Below are 20047 nucleotides of genomic sequence, written 5' to 3'. Positions count from 1 at the left end.
AGCGCCGCTGCTTCCCTCTGCGCCGTAGCCGCAGCATTCAAGGTCAACATGTGACTAGAAAGTAGAGGAAGCATAAAGGAGAAAGAAGGGTTCACTGCCATTTTCTACGCCTGGCTACGGTAGCGTGGCTGAGACGTTGGCACGTACACGCATGGTCCGGTGCAACGCAGAATCGGCGACCTTGCCATTTGAGAGAGGGTGAAATTTCCGCCGCGTTTTTTTTCTTGCTTTCTTTCTTTTTTTTTTTTTTTCTTTTTTTTTTTTTGTTTGCGCGCGACATTGAGGGGTCTCTCCTAAGGTTTTACTCTATGGCAGTGCCGGAGCAATGCCAGTTGGAGGCGCCGCCACGCGATTTGGTTCGAATTCACGAGATTCGACTGTACATTGAATGCAAACGTTCTAGCCGCATTCCTCAACTGTCGCATATGTGTGGCGGCTCGGTGCACATGTCGTGCATATGTGCGGGCCTTGAAAATTGTTGCTTTGGTTATAGTGCGGTACCGCTTATAGTGCAGATATTCGCGACTCCAGCGACTTACGTTATAAGCAGTCTACACTGTATCAGAAAATTTAGCACAAGGTTGTATGCTTGATAATTTCGTGCAAGTCTCAGGAGTTTACGCACATTACATAACTAGAAATGTTGCTAGCAGAGTAACTTAGATATCTAGGAATCAGGATGTATAGTATGGTCTACTTTTTTTGAAGGGAGCACCAAATTAGTATGCCACCACTGATAATGACTCAGTTCGTATACGAAGGTCTCAAGAATATTTTTCATCGATAGAAAGTCTGCTGAACACAATCAAGCGCTTTTCTTACCTTTTAAGCTCAAGAAATTGTAAGTTATGATGTCCTGAATACCAATGAGATTTTCAGTTGAATAGTGGGTCATACTCTGCTTAATGACAATCTTCTGCTTTCTAGTTTTCTTCCAGAAAACCGCCCCCCTTTCCCTCCGACCGTGTAAATGTTTCTGCAGCCAAGCGATCAGTGCACTACTAGTCGCATGACATTTTCGAGCCCACCATGTAAAGCCTAAAAAAACAGTCTTGTGATGGGTGCGTCATAGCTACAGGAAAAGACATGTGTGCTTACGAATGGTGTTCAGGACGAGGGGCCACCGTACGGTATTTCGCAAAGATGGCGGCCATAATCAAGTCTTTCCGTACACTTGTTTTCATTGGTGAGGCGGTTTGTTGGCTTTACAAGTGTTGCGGAACCGCTGCAGATAGATCTGTGTTGATTTGCACTAAGTCGTAACTATACTTATGGACACCAGACAAAACAGCTTCGTAAGCTGTTTTGTCGTGGCTGTAAGCTGTCGTGAAAAGCTTGCCGCTAATATGTTCCTACGAGTGTCTTATCAGTTATTGGTCGCCAAATCACGCATGTGGGTTAAACTGACAGTCGTTGAAGTAGCGTTCAGGTTTGTGGCCGACCAGCTGGCAACTACTGCATGCTGTGGGCATGTGGGCAGAAAGCTCCGAATTGTGTAAATCTGCATGCGTGAGCACGCGTGTCTGATACAATCTGTGTGCCTTTCGGTGGCTAATCAGCCCAATCTTCACACATCCTTTCATGCTTCCCATATGCTTTGCTTTTTTTTGTTCTCTCTGTCCACATCGCATTATTCATTTCAATCGATCCTGTCGACCTGGACAAATCTTGTACCGACAAAGATTGTGCACTGTGCGAACGCTGTATGTGTGAAGGCACTGACTACAGCCAGGTTTTCTGCCGAATACTATATTGACTTTTCGAAAAGCCAAATAGTAGTAGATATTCGATTTGTGAACCAATGTATTTGAACATTCACTGTTTGATTCATATTCATATGTATTCGAGTATTCATGCACCCCTAGTAAATACAGTGATTATTCCTACCAGTACTAACCTATGGGACTGATACGTGGATGCTAGCAAGGAAACTTGAGCAGACACTAATGACCATGCAACTAGTGATAGAAATAAAGTGATAGGTGTAATGTTAAGAAGCAGGCAGTCTAGTGGATTATAGAGCAGACACAGCCAGCTAGTTTTCTAGTTGAGAAAAAAGGATGGGGTAGAGTTTGGCAGGTCACTTAATGTGCAGTAAGGGTAAACCATTGTTCTATTAGAGTAACCGAAGGGGTGCCCAGTGTAGGGAAATGCAGTCGAGGATGGCAAAGGAGTAGACGGTGTGATGAAATCGGGAAAATTTTCAGGCATAGGACGTAGTTGTCTTATGCAAGTCTGTGGTAGTTGCAAATTGCTGGGAGAAACGTTCGTCCCGTAGTGGACACAAGTTAGGCTGCCACTGATGATGACATAGGATAACTGGGAGGCCAATGGAGCATTGGGTGTCTTGATGTCTTGCGGAGCTGTTGTGGTGCCCAGTGTTGGAATTAAAACAAACACTTGTCCGGAACACTTACAAGTACAACCATGCACCTAGGTCCCGATGCCTATTAACTAAGTACTGATGGTTGGTAATAACCTGGAGCCATCTTCCATATCGTCCCTTGTAGGCCAGACAATTTTGCTGGTGTGCATGCTGCTGGAGTGCCCAGAAAAAATGTACGGGGGTATAAATAAAGAAGCGTCATCAACATCATCACCATGCTTGTCCCTAGGCACTCATTTGCAGTGCCAGGCGTGTTGCTTAATGCCTAGTTCATGCTACCTTATACAGCCACGCACTGTGAAACCACTCGCCAAGATATATACTATATACCACCGTGCCAACCAGGCCACTGAAGGGGGGGAGTCAGGACATCCGGACATCCCCCCTGGATCTGCGCCTGGTTACCACACAGTCACGCTTTTTACTTTCCGGGCGGTGTCAGTTACACGCATTTGCGCTTTAAAATACAGTAGAACCTTGCTGATACGTTCCTGCTTGATACGATTTCCCGGCTCCTACGTTCGCAATCGCGAAAAATAAACATAACCCCATAGAGGAACGTGTTAAAACGTTCCGGTTATTACGTTCCCGAAAAATATGATTATTCGGCAGCAACGTTCAGCATTGCGGCAAACTGCGGTCGTATGATGCGTTCTGCAGCGAAAAATTATCATTCAGGTGTGCAAAAAGGCCACTCTCATGTGCTTGGCAGACCGCGACTTCTCTACATTGCTCGTTCGCCCGAAGTGATGAAGCGCGGCGGCAGCGGCGAGCGAGTCGACCTTTGCGCTACCTCGCCCCTCGCTTCAACACGAACTACTAAGCGGTGAAAACAGCGCGCGGCGGACTCCCTGTCGCAGATCGCTTTCAAGATAGGGCCAACGCGATCATATCGCCGAAGTGGATCGTCGCAGAATAGACACTCTGTTTCGGTCCACTAAAACCTTCCGTGTTGCTTTGCTGGCGAAAATCCTCTCCTTCTGTTTGCGCCAGTACCACACGCAAGTTTTAGGTTCTCCCAATGGTACCACAGATTTAGTGTCGTACTCGATTCTAAAGCGCACGCGAAGTTAGACGTTCAGTGCAAGGCTACACGCTGCTCAGTAGTGAGCAATTTGTGACAGCTGCGGTCGGTCGTGGTAGCATGCATCCGAGCATGGCGTCGAGGAAGCGCAAGCCTTTGTCGATTAAGGACAAGCTGAATATCCTAGCGGTTGTAGACAGGAACCTGAAGAGGAAGCGAATCAACATAGCAAACGAACTTGGAATGCCAGCGTCTACTGTGAATACCGTTCTGTCGAAGCAGAAAGAGATCGAGACGAACGCCATGGTATTCAGCGGCGCAACAAAGCAAGCTCGTGGAGCCTGTCATGGAACCCGTCAGCCGAGGATACAGAGCGCATCGACGATGACTCCGTGGCGTGCGACTACGACATGGATGAGGAATTCCGGTCCACTGGCGCCGATGTGCCCTTTGCTGAGTTCATCGCGACTGACAACGGTGTCCCGACTTGCGAGCCAGAAAGTGTCGCTGAGATCGTAGCAGAGGTGGTCGGGGACGACGCAGCGGAGGTGGTGGCGGACGAGGCGCCTGAAGATGGGGGCGAGAACGAAGGCTTGCGCTCACCGGCTAACTTCGCCGAAGCCCTTGCTGGCCTGGAAGCCTTACAAAGCTTCTATCGCACGAAAGACAACGAAAATGCGTACAAGGGTCTGCAATGTGTGCAAAAGGAGTTGTTCCTGTCCAAGAGTGAGATGCACCAAGAGAAAATGGCTGTTTTGCAGGAAATAAATGTTTTCTGCCCTTGCATCTCAATATGGGCTTGTCATCTTCAATTTTTACTGGATACGGATCGTACGTTTATTATCCGCGTATTTTTTTAAAACGTATCAACGAGGTTCTACTGTAGTTCAGGTGTCCGCCTCGAGCGAGATAGTTGCAATGTCCACGGCAAGTATTGTGAAAATAAACACACAAACAAGAAACATTGTGCTTTGGAGGCGACATGGAGCTTCCTTTTTGTTGGTAGTTTTCTCAGCGTCAGCGTCTGTCTTGAGCGTGTCACTCTTATTACACGGTGCTTCGGTGGTGCGTGGCACCGGAATCTATGGCAAATAGCAACAGCGCAGGCTGTGGGCCAACAGCGACGTCTTCGTGGATAGCTCATATGGCGACAACTTATGAACTGAAAAGTTAATGGGCGGAATGTGTAATTTCGGGGCTTTCACTATAACGACTTTTCAGAATAACGAACCATTTACCACGGTTCCTTGAAGTTCGTTATATCGATTTCACTGTTTATATACCACCGTGCCAACCAGGCCAATGATTATGATAGGCCACTAACCAGGCCACTGAACAACCAGACCACTGAGTATGACAAGCAGCTGTGTGCCTGATACAAGGGCATTGTGGCTAACAAGGCATCACCTTCTGAAATGGCTTGAAACCTGTCTGTGGTCACTCATGCCTATAGAAAGGTTAAGAAATGAAGTTTTGATTTTGGTGGCTCTCGTCAAACCTGCAGGACTCTGCAAAGGAGTGCACCTTTGGGGACCTGACATCGCCGGTGCAGTCGACCTTCATGGTGGACCCCACCAGCACCACAGTGATGGGTAACGGCTGTCCTGCCGCACTACCCGGGCTGCCCCTCGACGGAGAGCTGGAGAGCATTTTGCGGCAACTGGATGACCTGCTGTCTGAACCAAAACAAGGTTGGCGTTCACTTTCCATTGGCATTTCCTGTATCTTGACTCATTAGCTACTGTGCTGGCAAGTCCTATAGTCGGCAGCAACCTAAGAATGCAGTGGCAAATACACCGCTTTCGAAATTACATAGAATTTGTATCTCACGATCATAAAACACCAATCACATCTGTACTTTCGTGCATGCGGATTGACTGTAGTACGGTGAATTTGGTTGTTACTGTTATAGGACTGCCGCATTAAAACCCCAAAATGGCAGCACTAAAACTCTTCCGTAAAATAGTCAGTAGATTATTGGGATGCTCGACTCCCACATCGCTATATGAAAACAGTGCTATCGACGAGATAAAACAAGGAGCACACAGACAGCAGCTCCGTGTCCATGTGCTCCTTCTTGTTTTTTTCCCGTCTGTAGAGCAGTTTTCATCAAATCGCGAAACAACTGACCCAACAATCAATTGTCGTTGATCAGTTGTCCCGCATCCCCTAACATCATTTTCCTTTGAAACTCTCGAGCCTCCTTGCGTTCAGCTACTGTGTGTGACACTATAGACTTGTTGCTAATAGCATTTCTGACTTGTCAGGACTCGAAAGCCAATTATGTTTACTCATTTCTGTCATGTGTTTCTCTAGTCAGCTTTTCACAGGAACTAGGTTTCGGAGCTCAGAGGCATAGAGTGCAAGTGCGGTATGTGTTTTATTGGCGGAGCCTGTACTGAATTCTTAGGTGGTCACCATATGTGTAACTCTCTCATGCTCAGACGTCCATTTTTGCGTCAAAATTTAATGCTCATGCAACAAAATAATCGGAAGATACGAAAAATAGATCAGGAAAGAAACTGAACGCCTTTCTGAGAAGAACCGAGAAAACGCTTGTGGTGGTTACTTCAAAGTACAGCACTTTTGGAATTTCGCAATTTCATGAACCTGTTGTGTGCAGCTCTATAGAACAGATTTTCATCTTTCATTAGACCGAGAGCAACATCCCACATTTTGCACATTCTTGTTCCGAGGCTTATCCTTCATGCATGTACTTGCATCTCAAAATAGTTCACGGACAGATGTGCTGTGTTATTTCGCGCTTCTGTTTGTGTTTCGTTTAACGCTCTAAGCAGATTCGGGATGACGTACCAACTGCCCGATATATTTACTACGATCATTGTTTCTTGCACACGTTAATGTGTGTTATGCTAGATTTGTAATGCCTGGTCGTTTGGGGAAAGCGGTATGAATTATGTGGACAAGGTCATTCAGTGTTGAGGAAGTCCTCAGGATTTGAAAATATGACATTCTATAACTTTTAGGACTTATTGATGCGTGTAATTTCTCAGATGCGGTTTTCGTCTTTTTTTACCCTTACCCTATTCTCTATAGCCGAACGCTGATCTGGGTCTGTCAGTTAAACGTTGACCAATATGCAAATCTTGGTTCATCGTAAGTAAACACTGGTGCTTGGGGTGTGTGTGTGTTGCTGAACATTGTAGTCTTACTCAATGTCTTGGGCATGCTGTACAACTTTCCAGTACACCAACGTAGTTTAAAATAAAACTTGTTCTTCTGGTTAGCCAAATTGCATGATCGGGAAATTTGTGAGGTTCCCAGCACTTGGCTGTTACTCGTGCTCGAACTTTTCCATTTGGAAAGCTCATAACTGCCTACTAGCATTTGGAATGAGCATAAAGAGCTGTCATAAAGGGTTGTGGTTATCGAACCAGCACACCCTAACTAATGAGAAGCACGGTTTTCTCTCATAAAGTAGTCATTAACACAATATGGCATGTGCATGAATGTACTCTTTTCTAGCTGATTCTCTTTTCCATGTCTGCCAAAGGCATTGGCAAATTTGGAGCTGCATCTAACACAAGCATGGGTGTCTGCATTGGTCTTTTAACCAAGTTCATTGACTTTGGGGTAGCTTACAAACAAGCGTGAAACATTCAGCATGACAGATTTTAATTCATTGCATGATCAACATAGTCCAGGCTAACCTCGACATGGCTCTGCTCTTTAGCCTTCTAGAGATAACTAATACTTTATGTTTGCATAGCATGAAAATGTGAAAATTTACTTCTTTTTCTCACTTTCTGTCATATTTTTGTTTATGTATGCTGTTGGTCAGAATATGTACTTCAACCTACTATATTTCCGCGAAATCTAGTAATCAAATCTTTCCTTTCTCTCTTGTTATCTCTTTAGGTAGCAATTACTGGTATAAAAGCATGTTGACTGCTTTGATAAGCTATCATAACGTAACCAGTGGAAAAAAATGCAGCTGGAAGTCTAACAGTGATATTCCACAATGTTGATTTTCAGTGAAGTTAGTGTATTACTTTAGTGTAATTCATCAAACACTCACTTTTCTTCATGGCACACTTACAAATGTAGCTGTTGATGGCTCGATTTGAGACACCTGTCTCTAGAGGTGTCTCATCCCTTTGCTGTGCTTCAGTATACTAGATAGGTACGTGGGGCTGTGTTTTCTCGCACCGAGTGGCATGAGTAGCACATTTCCTTTCGCACTTATCTCTATGGAAATCACACAATTTTCGAAGGTCAAACGAAATGTTTTTATGTTCGCTCGTGCGAGTACGTCAGCAGCACGGACATCGGCTTAGCGATAGATGCCGCGCTTCGGACTCGCGTTGAAAGGATTCCTAACGTGATGAGCTTCTACCATAATGTCGGCACACCACCTCGATGGTGTGCAACTCGGGAAGCAGACACGCGCAGAGACCAATCGGAGCACGCGGTTGTCCTCAGCTAATTGGCTCGTTGCAGCACCGTGCAGCAGCCGTGATATCTACACTACGTAGCAGACGCAGCTACATGCAGCTGTAGTGGCTAACTGTAGTGTGTATAGCCAATGTTATCTGTGTAAGGCAGGGCTGGAGTAAGTGCTCGCACGCAACTGCGCCAGTCGGGCCGTGCTACGTGGTGTGGACCAGCTTTGTCCTGCACCAGCTTGACCGACAGATAGTAGCCACATCGAAATTGCAAATTTCGAAGTGTTATTATATTAGCTCATTACGGAGCAATATCTGCCAAGGCATCTAGCCAGGAGCTGACAGGAGTGTGCGCGTGCTAGCAATCCTACGTGTAGTCTGACTTTAGGTTCCACGTGTTTCGAGGCTAGTTGATTGTTCAAAACTAATCGAAATCTATGAGACCCGATGGCTAGGACATCGATAAGCAGGTTGGCCACAGTGTAATTCCTCCGCGGGTGGCGAAAGTTGAGTGTGAGCAGATGACAGTCGACTTCTTCCGGGAGTACGTCATTCTTATAGAAATGTGAAACGCAGGTTTTCGCGTACGTCAGCTTGTTTAGTAAACTGCGTCAATAAATATAAACACCAGGAATAAGCGCATTACTCCAAACACGCTTCTTGATTGATGTCAACTATAGGCCAGTGGCAGTGCTCAATGAGAATCTGCCCGCTGACGTCAAGGGGCAGCCACCACTAGCCCCGAAAGATGGATCTAAGGAGAGGACCTCTTTTGAAAAGAGAGTGTTTGAGAAAAAGGTGACTTCACGCACTGCTTGTGAGCCCCACGCGCCGCACACAAGTGCAAAATTTGGCTGAGATGTTCACAGCAACGTATGCTATCCGCGGAAAAATCGGGCTCCTGTTGGAGAGGCCACGACTTTGTACAAGTATTTTATAAAACAATGCAGTCACTTGTTACCGTTTTTCTTTCTTTAATACTGCCTTGCTAAATTGCAATTTGTCCAAATTTTTTGTGGTTCACTGTGGTTCACTTGGGGGCAACGTCAACGCTTTGTGCTCATTGAACAGCATTTGGGGATGGCTATTTTAAAACTCACGTGTGTTGGTTGCAGGTTACAACTCTGTGGTGGTGAAGAACCATGTCATGGAGACCGTCAATCAGGTTCAGCAAGTCATGGACAGGATGAAACAGACCTGCTGAAAAGAAAATTTGCGCCACCACTTTTTCAGGACCGCAGTGTTTTTTGTAGATCCCCGTTTTAAGTTTGAAACGCCTTCTTTCTTTCTTTTTTTTTTTCTGTACAGTTGTAAGATCTTTGAACATTTATGACAAAACAGCGTGCTGTATGTATTTTATGCTGATTTAGCATGTAGAGAAAGTTGTGGGCAGTCAAACCTCGTTATGGTAAAAACCTGTATACATTGCAGTTTTCATATAATGATACCACTTGGAATGAGTACCAGTTTAGAGGGTGGACTTTTGTTTACTATATTGTGTATAGGATGTTTCTAAAACAAATCCCAAAACAGCGCAGTTCACTGTTTTAGTGAACCATTTTTTTCCCTTTATTTATAACTGGACTGCACTCTAATGAATTATTTGGTATAATTAATTAAATGTAAAGCGCTTTTATTGTTATGTTTTAATGACGTCTCTGTTCTGTGACTTAAGGAAAACACAAGATCCAGTGCGGAATTTATAACATTGATACAAATGTTCATTTTGGCATGGGTCAAAAGTGTGCCAATTGCGAAAGCACCATGCCGAGTCGCTGTGCTGCTCGTGGGATGAAGCAAGCATAAGGATTTCAATTTCAGGCAGACACGTTCAACAGTACTCTCGCGTTGTAAGTGTTGACGTCACCATATTCCGTTGTGTATCAGTACTGCAGATCAGATTGAAAAAGCAAAGGATACAGTAGGACCTTGCTTATACGTTTTGGGAAAAAGAAACGCAAGAAAGAATGTATTAATCGGTTAAACATACCATCCGAATTCACTGAAAAATTTGTCAGACTCAATTGTAGTTGACACATTCTTGGTTTAAGCACGAAGAAAACACGAACGGTGGCAGAAGAAGACAGGACAAGCGCTTGTCCTGTCTTCTTCTGCCACCGTCCGTGTTTTCTTCGCGCTTAAACCAAGAATCTGCTACCGTACCAACTCGCCCAACTATCCGTCCTTTTGCTGTAGTTGACACCTATGTAATGTGAAGCGTTGCGACAATTGTTGCACCACAAGACGCCGACGTGTGCTGAGCAGGTAGGGCCAGGGCACCTCGAGATGCCCATTGTTGTTTTTGTGGCTTTGGTGAGCATACATTTTGCGCTCCTCGAATTCAGCCTTGGTCAGCGGCTTCATTGAGCAGATTGTTTTGGTGGGAAGTTTTGATGAGCCTACTCGGCGCGAATCGTGGCAGGAGATGCCAACATGGTGTCAAACAGGCAGGGCGCGAGCAGTGCAACGCGTTGTTTTCCTATTGTGTAGCGACAAGAAACAGAAACTAAATTAGGCTGGCGGGCAGCAGGGAACGGCGGCACGTTTGGTTTATAGCCTTCTAAAAGTGTGCAGAATGCTTCTGACACTATGCCACGCATGTTGTGACGCAGGTAGGTGAAAATGCTTATCGCAGTAGGGTTGGCGGCGATAGCTGTGAACGCAGCGTGCAACCCACTAGGAGATTTGTTGGTACCTAAATTGGAAACTGAGTGCGCACCGGCGTTTTCACATTACCTGGGCGGTCGACTACTGCGGGAAAGCTGCTGCAGCAGGCGGCTACTGTTCTCAATCGCGTGCCTCGCGCCTTTTCTTGTCTACTTTGGTTCTAGTTGCCAGAAAATGTATCATACGATTGCAGTTTGGTGATATGCTGAGTGTTGGTGCTGAAAAATTGTCTTTTCTGGGAACGTATCAACTGGTAAAAAATAAGCGTAACTGTATTGAATCATGTCTTGTGTTCTCGATTGTGAAAGTTGGCACTGAGGAATCATACGACATGGGATTATGTCAACGAGGTTCTGTGTACTTACTGCATACATTTCAAATGAAACATGAGCATCGTTATAGTAAATTGTTATATCTTTGTTTTTCTTGTCGAGCCCGTTTTGCATGGGCCCAAATGCGTGTTTATATTTCCGGTTTCTAGGCATCCATTTTTGTGACTTATTTGGTATGGCAAGTGCATTTCCATGACTTTCAACACTACTTTGTTATGACACTGCTCAGTTGTTCAGTGGGCCTTGTATGTGTGAGAAGAAGCAATCACATTCCTACTACATACTGCTATGATGGGAGTGTGTATTATGTCAGTAGATGGGGGGAGTTGCATGTCATTTTGTCATTTTCTCTACTAAAGTTGAGAAACCCATGGGAATGTAATTCTCAAGAGATCATAGCCGTTTGCTGAAACACTCGGAAAGCCGCGCTTCAGCTAATGGGATATATTGCATGGAACTGTGCTAAAATTTTGAAAGGATGTAAACGAAGCTAATTCAAGCTTCAAACTGGTCTGTGCTTTTCATGGGTCATAGTCGTGTGTGAATAGGGTGATCACTGCATTGTACGAGCACGTGAACAGAGAGTAATGGATTGCCTTGTGCAGCGCATTCAGCAACACCTGGCTTCACTCCTATAAATTCACATATGCACCTTGACCCACTTCATGCTAACTATAAAAAGTGGAATATGGTGTAAGCCGTTAAGTGTTGGAGTCATTATGCTTAAATACACTCTTTGGAGGTTATTATGATGACTAGCTTGAGGGATGTCATTTGATACCAGTGCCTTTTCAAGGAAACACTTAAAGTGTCTAGTTATGAAATTAAAGCACAGAGATTGATTAGCATCTGTGAATACAGTGGCCACTGTGTGCCTTTAATATAAAAAGTTATAGCCTTGCTGTTACATTGATTGTTCAGTTTTCAAATGGTGGTTTTGTGATTGCATTCTTTCTTTCTCTCTCTCTCTCTTTTTTTTTTACACTATGTCATTAGGCAAAGAAACTGACGATTTTGACTTGCATTTAAGTACAGCCATAAAGGAGATCTTGTCAGAAGTGGCTATTATGAAACTTGCTGTGTGTCATGCAAAACCATTGCTGACGGCAATTTGTGTGCAGCTACTGGAAAATTCTGTATGTTTTCCATATTGTGTGTTGCGTGTTGTACCATGTGGTAAGACATCTACTATGATAGTAGCCATTTTGTAAAGGATGCATGTAATATTTTTGCTGTGAAGTGTTGAAAAAAAAAAAGTTTGCAGTTGTTCCTATCAGATTTTGTAAAGCGCCAATGTGTGGGTGTCATAGTGCTAAGTGTTGACTGAGGTCGGCTTCTCGGCGGGAGAGTGACCGTTGTTACATGTTTTGTTGCAGTGTTCCTTGTCACCACATCACTGGAGTGCACGCGTACATTTGCTCTTCTTATCGTTTTGTGGGCAGCTGCATTCTTTTGGGGATTAATTTAGTGCACGTTCCACAAAATTTCGTTTTCGAATAAGCTGTGTAAGAATAACGCTGTATTTTTTATCTTCAGATGACAGGGAAATGTCATGGTTAGTTGTTTGGAGTAGTTGGTAATAAGATAGGCTTATCGTTGTGTAAAATACGTCTCGCATGGAATTGCTGACAATCCAGTTCAGAACTTTGCTTCATGTTACACTTGAGGTTAAGCTTACTTGTGCTGGAGCATCAAGTGATGTGTGAAATTTTGCCTATTGCTGCATAACATGTTACGCTTGTTGCCTTGCTCCAAATCACACTTTTGTTTAACAGGTAGCAACAAGTGTTCTATTCGATGAAGTTTTGCAGGTCAGCTTTACTTTTGCTTTGATGGCCATGGTAGATGCGGCTTGCAGAACATCGGCAGCTATACTGGTATATGTTTTTCATTATTTCTTCCAGTACAGAAACATTAAGCTGGCATTTTTTGCCTTTCACAGTTTCACAAATGAGTTTTTGAAGGGAACTGTTGGATCCATTTCCACTCATTGCAGTCACTTGGTACCTGCCATTATTTGCGCATCTGTTCTTATGTTTTAGAGAGTCATCATGCATTAAGAAATGCTTTTTCATTAGTTTGTGCAACATTACCATCAAACATTACCATCAACATTACCATCTGCCTTGTACGAGTGCATTATATTAACAGCAGCCTTTTGACAGAAGTCCCGCCGACACATTTTTCATGGCCTCTATTGTCTGTGCAACTGCATTTTGATAATTAGCAAGTACTATTTACATTTTATTTTTCTCTTTTTATGATGAGTGTCAGAACTATTGGAGCTTAATCAAAATGAATGAATGGGATCATTGTGCCTTATATACAACTTTTGTAACATCATGTCAAGAAAAGCAGAGTGCAGTATAGATTTGTTATTCTCCTTGACTATTAAGGAAATGAAACCTTGCGTGCTGCATTTCATGTAGTTCAGCAATGCTTGCGGTGGTATGCAGCTATGAAATGGTGTATTTTTCCAGTTGTGTGCAGTATAGTAGTGCAGTATAGTAGTATGGTGCAGTACTGCTAAAGGTCACACATAGCTGGCAATAGAGGCAGTGCAACTCAAACAGTTTTTCTTTGTTGAGGGAAAGAAATAGCTCGCATGACAGTCTAGGCCGACAGCTATGCATAAAAAATAGTCTACATGGCTTCGTGCCTTCTTCCAGCTGTAGTTGTCAGCCACATTCTGCGGGTTTTCTTTTAAGGGGTATCCTGCTCTACCTGCTGCCTTCTTCATTATGTGGTGTACCCTTAGCTTTTTTTATTTGTCAAGCTATGCCCAGTGAATGATTCCACATGTCATTTTTGCGAAAATTTCAGAGCTCTCTGCTATTAAGCAGTTCTTTGTTTTTTTTTTGTTTTTTTTTTTGCAATATATTTTGTGTCTGGTAATCCTTTTAGCTGTGAGAAGCATTCCAGTTTAAAATGAACGTTAGTGAGAACAACTGAAATGGTTTTATACTGGTAGATTACTCTTCTGAATCTGTACTTGCACTTTTGTAGAGAAAGATCGATTATTAGTGGAGGGTTTGAAAGTTGAACATCCCATTATTGTGCCCGAACTGTAGTGCTGACATCATAGGGACACTATTAATTTCACTGTATTTATGCAGGCTAGAGTCTCTTCTTGTGCAGGAAAAGCACACTGAAGTTCCTGGGTCAAGGTTTAAGCTAAATTAAGAAAACAGTCAGCTTTAACCAGAAGCTGCCAAAGTCTGTGACATCATAAGGAACTGGCATAAGAATTTTAATGTGTCGTCACCGCTAGTCCTTCATACCTGTGACCTTTCTGGCACACCAAACTTTTCTTAACGGTAAGATTAACCAGTTTGCAACTGGCCACCAGCTTGGAAACGTGGTCTACTAATATAGTTTAACGTTTTTCATTAATGTCTCCTCCTGTTGCTTCCACATTTTTGGCCTTTGTTTCTCTCAAAGGAAGTGCCTGTGACAGAGTGGTGTATATTTTGCTAGGAAATTGAATGTTTACATCTTCCCTACACCTGTGAAACTGGTTCACGTCAGACCATTCATGTGCAAGCATTCTCTCTTCTCTGACTGTGTAAGAATGGGCATGTCTGCAATGTTTAACAAAAGTTTTTTAAAAAGAGCCTATACAGTTTTAGTACTTCCTCGCCTCCAACACTCATATCAGTGCCGATCTCAAATGTGTTTGACTTTGATCTAAGCTGAACCTTTAAAGATCTATCTGAAGTCAACCTCCTAAAGTTGTTCCATGAGGTCCTGTAATGTTCCCACAATATTCTATGTGGACAAGTCAATCCCAATCTGTGTTTAGCCAACTGTTTATTGCAAGCCTTTATTATGAGTACAGATTTTGCTCAGTTTTACTCGTATTCACTTTGCATTTATAGTTGTTCATTTGCCATTGTGGCTACAATGTCTGCCTTGAGAGCACGCACCACAGTTCCAAGCTACAACAACTTCATTCTGTTGGAGGCAATGCAGAAGTACCCTTTGCACTGAGATCTTACAGTTCAGTTATAAACATCAGGCAGTCACATTAATTATACACCCCTCTGCTGCATCTTGCCTCAATCTGTTTCAGGCTAAATTAAAAAAAAAAGTCAGTGCTGTTAGGAAATCTCGTATTTCACAAAGCCTCCTGAGGCCAAGTAAAGCCAAAAGTGCCTTTTTCAGTAGTACTCATTAACGATGAGGTTCGATGTTCACAAGTTCTGTGAGTAGTTGGTTTAATGAGCATTGGATGTGGCCATGTGATCGAGAGGCTCCACCAAGTTCCTTGAGCACTTTGAACAAAAGTTGTTAGCGTCCTTCTAGGGCAGGCTACTATAGTGGTGAATGTAAAAGGGCTTGTGCTTATTATCTGTTTAGGTGCAAGCGACGGGCTTCCCGATGCCGTCGCCTTCGCTTCACCACGCAGCACTTAAGGATACAGGGTTTTGATGTGAAAGCGTCAAATGGTTCACTGAACGAAAAACTCGGCGTCCAATGTCTGTAGCAGCGAAATGGCACCTGAATTCCCACTGGCTGCAACGCCACATTACGAGTGCCCCTCAACAGAGTTCCCTTTGGCTGCGACGCCACGGCATGAGCACGCCTTGATTGAGCAGAGCGGGTGAAAAAGCACACCCACTGCAGTAGCGTGCCAGGTGTTGCATAAGGGGAGAAGGTATTGCCACGACGCCAAATCGCCCTCTCTCTCGGAAGCCTGTGTTATCCGCGCGTTCCTTGTCCGTGTAAACTCTCGCCTGCGTTCTAACTGCACCTCGGTAAGGCCAAATCAAAATGCGCTTGGTTGCTCGTGAGGACTTCATAACTAGAAGGACCGCTTAGCGGCAATCAATTGGACATTAATCCTTTCGCATTCACAACTCGTAAGTGCTTAGGTGTCCTCGGATTTCTTGTGCCTTGTGCAGCGTATGCGAAGATGTTTAATGCGACTTATAGAGTGCAGTGTTTTCATGTTTCAGTATTGACCCCTTGTACATTTATAACTGCTTGAGCTGTTTACTGTCGAGCCATTTGTCAGTTATCTCTGCCAAGTAGGGAAGGTGTTCATTGTGCCGTTCATTATTTGTAGCCAGCTATAGGCATGTGTGCTACCAAATATGCCAATTTCTTATGGAAGTTCCAGTGTCCAATTCTACAGCATATTGCATTGCCTGTTTATTGTGCAAGTAAGTACAGTTGCCGTCATACTTGACCCTAACACGCCTTAAAGGGCCTTCTTGCTTTTCCTGCAGAGAGTTATAGAGATTTCTGGTTGGGGTGCATTGAATGTGCTAGCATATGGATCTTCTTTCCAAAGCATTGAATGTTTTGCTCTGACAGCTCGTGTTTGTTAAAGTAGAGCCGCTATAGATGTGTCAGGGCTGTTCGGGTTAGGTCTGACGGCAGCTGTACATGTTTTTATAGTGCAACTGTTATGCCCGTGTGTGTAATATATTACGGTATGTAAACTGAAAACACCTTCTTGTGGCACCTGGTGCTGCACTTGAAGGGGCCTAGCCTTTCTTGTGACTTCATTGTAAATACCTGTTGTTTTTGCCAAGTCTCTTCAATATTAAGGCTGCTGTTGCATGCATTTCAATGCTAAGGCGTTTGCAGCCTTGCGCTGTTTCGTTATTCAGCTTGGCAATGGACATGATGTTGTTTTGACAACCTTCTCACATTGTGACTGTTTTGTCACACCTTGTTGTTTCATTACTTCCTCCTGTTGTTACTGTTGAATTTATTAATTCATTACTCATTCACCTACTACTGGTGTCACGCAGATGACATCAGTGGTCACTGGGAAGTACTGCTGTCAAACTTATCGAGCTCAGTCTAGACATTTAAAGCTCTTTCATGCAATCTGGCTTTCTTGTTGTTGTCGTTGATTGGTTTCTTCAATGCCCCCTGTAGCAGTGCTGGTTTGCTTTTTTTTTAGCATTAGCATACCTTCATAAGTTAAGCGCTACTGATCATTAAGCATTAAGAAGTGCTAATATGAGACCTGTGTAGATTGCAATGACCTGCGGGGGAAGAAGTTCGCCTTGGTAGCACTGTAGAGGCTGCTAAATCCGTTTACATCCATCGTGAAGAATTGTTAAGGTTGTGTGATCGCTTTGCTTTTGTTGGCGGTGAGCCACATAGCGACACCAAAATATTATCCACCTCTGTTCGGGAAAACATTTCAAATGGGGATCTTCTTTAGCACAGACCAGAAATGCAAGTCTGCTAATTGCATTACGTAAAGCTGTGCTAGTGTGTGAGGATTTCAACATTGCTCTTGCAACTTAAAGGGAATCTGAAGAGGCTTTATAATTCGAAGGTTTACGGGGGTTTGGAAGACTGACACAGTATAATTTAACTCCTGCAGTCATTTTCTCGATTATGCACGTAGAAGTGCCGCAATCGCGCTTAAAATTTTTGTTGAAGCTCCGCCCCCTTCGCTCGCCGAACATAGCAGCGAAAGACCGGGCGCGAGGATGACGTCACAACCGTGTTCGCCATCAGAGCCCGTTAAACGACCCGCGGCGTCTCCTGCAGACGCTGCGGCTTGTTTTTGCTAAATTAAACAACTTGCGATGAATTCTGGCCTCTTAAACTATCATTTTCGGATTCAGGGGGGAACTATAATAATTCGTTCAAAGCTCCCTTTTTTTCGAAAAGTGATTCAGCTGCCCTTTAGACGCCATTTGTAATAGTTCTCATTGAAGCAGCTGTCTCTTTCACCTCCATGCTAAGCACTGTGGACCAAGCTTAACATGGTACGTGCAACAGCTGCAATACTTGTGCAGTCACTAAGTGAGCAAAGTGGATGCAAAAAACTGAGGAGCAGCCACGTAACAATCATATCAAGATAATAGATGCTGAGGCAAAGGAAAAAGTAGAGAAAATAACTTTCTTTTACTGATATCTGAAATATAGGCAGCAGTATAGTATGTTCCTGGTCGTGGTGAAGGGAAAAGGAAAGGAAGAATCAAAATATGAACTCACTGGTTAGGGGGAGGGGCAATGTTCCAAAGTGTTTTTGTTTTTTATTCCCTTTTGCAGATGTGCCTTCAACACTCTAGGAAGCGTATTAATGGGAGTATAGCTGTGTGTTGGGCCATGTTGATAAGTATACTTGGAAAGCGTTTTAGTGCAAGCAGACAAGGACAAGAGGAGTACATGTCATACTTCAACCAAATGGAAGTTAGCGTGCCGTGGTGTCTGTCGCCCTCGCTTGCACTTGTCTACGGTTACCATAGTGCATTAACTTCAATGTTGTTGAAGTTAAACATGCCTCTCTGTTGTCCTTTTCTGCTTGTATTAAAATGTTTTTCAAGTAATAGTGGGAGCTTTTGTCGTTGGGGGAAAGGGAAAGTTCTGTGCCTTTTAGCGTGTATGCACCTACGAGAACTTAAGCCACAAGAAAAAGTTTAACAGGGCTGTTACAGATTGCTATTACTTTTGCAATTTCTTCTACATCTTGAATCATCACATGATGGGCTAGATGTAGCAGTGCAGTTGAAAATGTGAGCCCGTTTTTTTAGTTTTAGTGACCACATGTTATCTGCTTCAGACAGCATTGAATGTGGACATTTAGTTAGTAGGTTGTTTTTCAGATGAATTTGAGACATTTTCATCACAAATGATATGCTGTACATCATGTTCTTCCTGTTGTTCAATACTGTCATCTGCTGCTTGTTAACATGGCAACATAGTATATACACACAAACACACACACTTATTTTCTTGTAACTAAATGCTTCTTTTTTTATGTAAAGATGCCATTTTCCTTCTTTGTAACTAGCAGCTTCTTCAACACACACATACGCCATTTTTGTCAGTGTGTTATGCAAAGGTGTACGTTTTATTTTTTTTAGTGGTCTCACAGCTATGATTTTGTGTTGTACATTATGTTTAGGAATGAGCTACGTACACCCACTGCACACTGACACTTCTGTTTTGTATTCTTTGGCCAGTTGGGTTATTTAAAAAGTGAGCCTTTTGCTTTGGACTGAATTTTTGCTTTTTTTCTGTTTGGTGGGGTTAATGGTGTACTTAATGATGAGAGATGGTATTGCTTGAAATTAAGCGATTACTTTCTTATTTTTCTTGTTATTCTAGATGGAGCATATTTAATGTACTATTGGTCTCTTTTTACACATAATATATTACATCAGTGAACGTATACTAAGCAGTTTCAGCTGTTTCGACTTGTGCTGCTTTGTATCTTGTGGTGAAAGGATGGCTGATAATGTGGGATTATATTATTTTCACCAGTGCGTTGTGCACACCCGTAAAAGATTGTTTCATTTTTTAATAAAGCGACGTGCACTGCGTGACTATTTCGTGTTTGTGTTATCACTTGTTTTTATGAATGGCGCGAGAACACTTTGACCTCGGAGTAATTGTAGCTTGCCGAAAAGGCATGCACAAATTGTAGGGGTTGTTGAATATCAAAACAAAGTACACGAGGCCCCTAAATCTTGGAAAGCTGCTTAATATCCTTGCGGCTGCACTTGAAAGATGCATTTCTCAAATTAAACCATTTTACATAAAATATGCCTTTTAATGTTTTTAGTGTTATATTTCAAACTTGTCAACGGTTTTCTTTTTATGTGTGATATTAGGATTGTCAGACAAATGGCATTCGCTGCAGCTATCGTCATCGTGAGATTTAAGTGTCGTTGAAAATGTGCATGTAGCAACAACTTCGTATATAACAGCGTTAAGAAACTTAGTCCTAGACACTTCATGGCATAAATTTCACATGTTGGGCACGGGCACTAGTTGTTGCCGAAGACCATTCCTTCTTTTTCAAGCCATCGAATAAAATTTTAATTTGATGCTTGCATATGCTTTGTAAAAACCTCTAAATCCATAACAAAAAAAAAAAAGTTTCCTACAAAGTTTGCTACAAATCCTGGGAATGTGGTTGAATGCGGTCGCAGCAGCCTGCTTCCGTATCGGCGTCCTCTGCATACTGTTAACAAGAATGTCCACAGTGATTAGTGTGAAAAGGAACTAGTGAATTCTTTTTCGTTGTTGTGTAACTGGGTTTTTAATTATAAAAAAAAACAGTAGTAGGCCTAAGTGAAATAAAGCTAAATATGAGCAAACCATGCTTCAAGAAAACAGTAATAATGGCTTGCTGTTATTCGTTACAAAGCACAACTTTTATTTGGCAGAATCTGAGTACTCCTGGCACATTTGTGTGACCGTTGTGTAGTTCACGGATGTAAGCACATTAGGTGTGCACCGACTAGGAAGT

General features: G+C 43.1%; 1 protein-coding gene and 1 long non-coding RNA gene across 16 annotated transcripts in view; one reads left to right on the top strand and one right to left on the bottom strand.

The window, feature by feature from the left end:
* LOC119433391 (dystrophin) overlaps positions 1–20047 on the top strand; it is a 96062-nt gene that overhangs the window by 21832 nt on the left and 54183 nt on the right. For 3 of the 15 annotated variants that reach the window (XR_007464535.1, XR_007464536.1, XR_007464525.1), the window contains exons 17-18: positions 4915–5101; positions 8932–16715. Coding sequence is in view for 2 of the 15 variants with exons in the window: in XM_037700572.2 (XP_037556500.1) it covers positions 4915–5101; positions 8932–9020 (276 nt within the window). In the remaining 13 variants the exon portion in view is untranslated. Of the gene's footprint in view, positions 1–4914; positions 5102–6467; positions 6528–8931; positions 19122–20047 lie in introns of those variants that run through there. The other 12 variants (XR_007464537.1, XR_007464526.1, XR_007464529.1 and 9 more) reach the window with 12 other exon arrangements.
* LOC125941647 (uncharacterized) overlaps positions 16717–20047 on the bottom strand; it is a 55379-nt gene continuing 52048 nt past the window's right edge. Inside the window, exon 2 of the long non-coding RNA XR_007464538.1 lies at positions 16717–16959. This is a non-coding gene — a long non-coding RNA (uncharacterized LOC125941647). The remainder of the gene's footprint in view (positions 16960–20047) is intronic.

The sequence above is a fragment of the Dermacentor silvarum genome, chromosome 11 (genome assembly GCF_013339745.2).
Source record: "Dermacentor silvarum isolate Dsil-2018 chromosome 11, BIME_Dsil_1.4, whole genome shotgun sequence".
NCBI lineage: Eukaryota > Metazoa > Arthropoda > Arachnida > Ixodida > Ixodidae > Dermacentor > Dermacentor silvarum.
The sequence above is the reverse complement of the archived record's forward strand: the minus strand, read 5'-3'. Positions and strand labels throughout refer to the sequence as shown.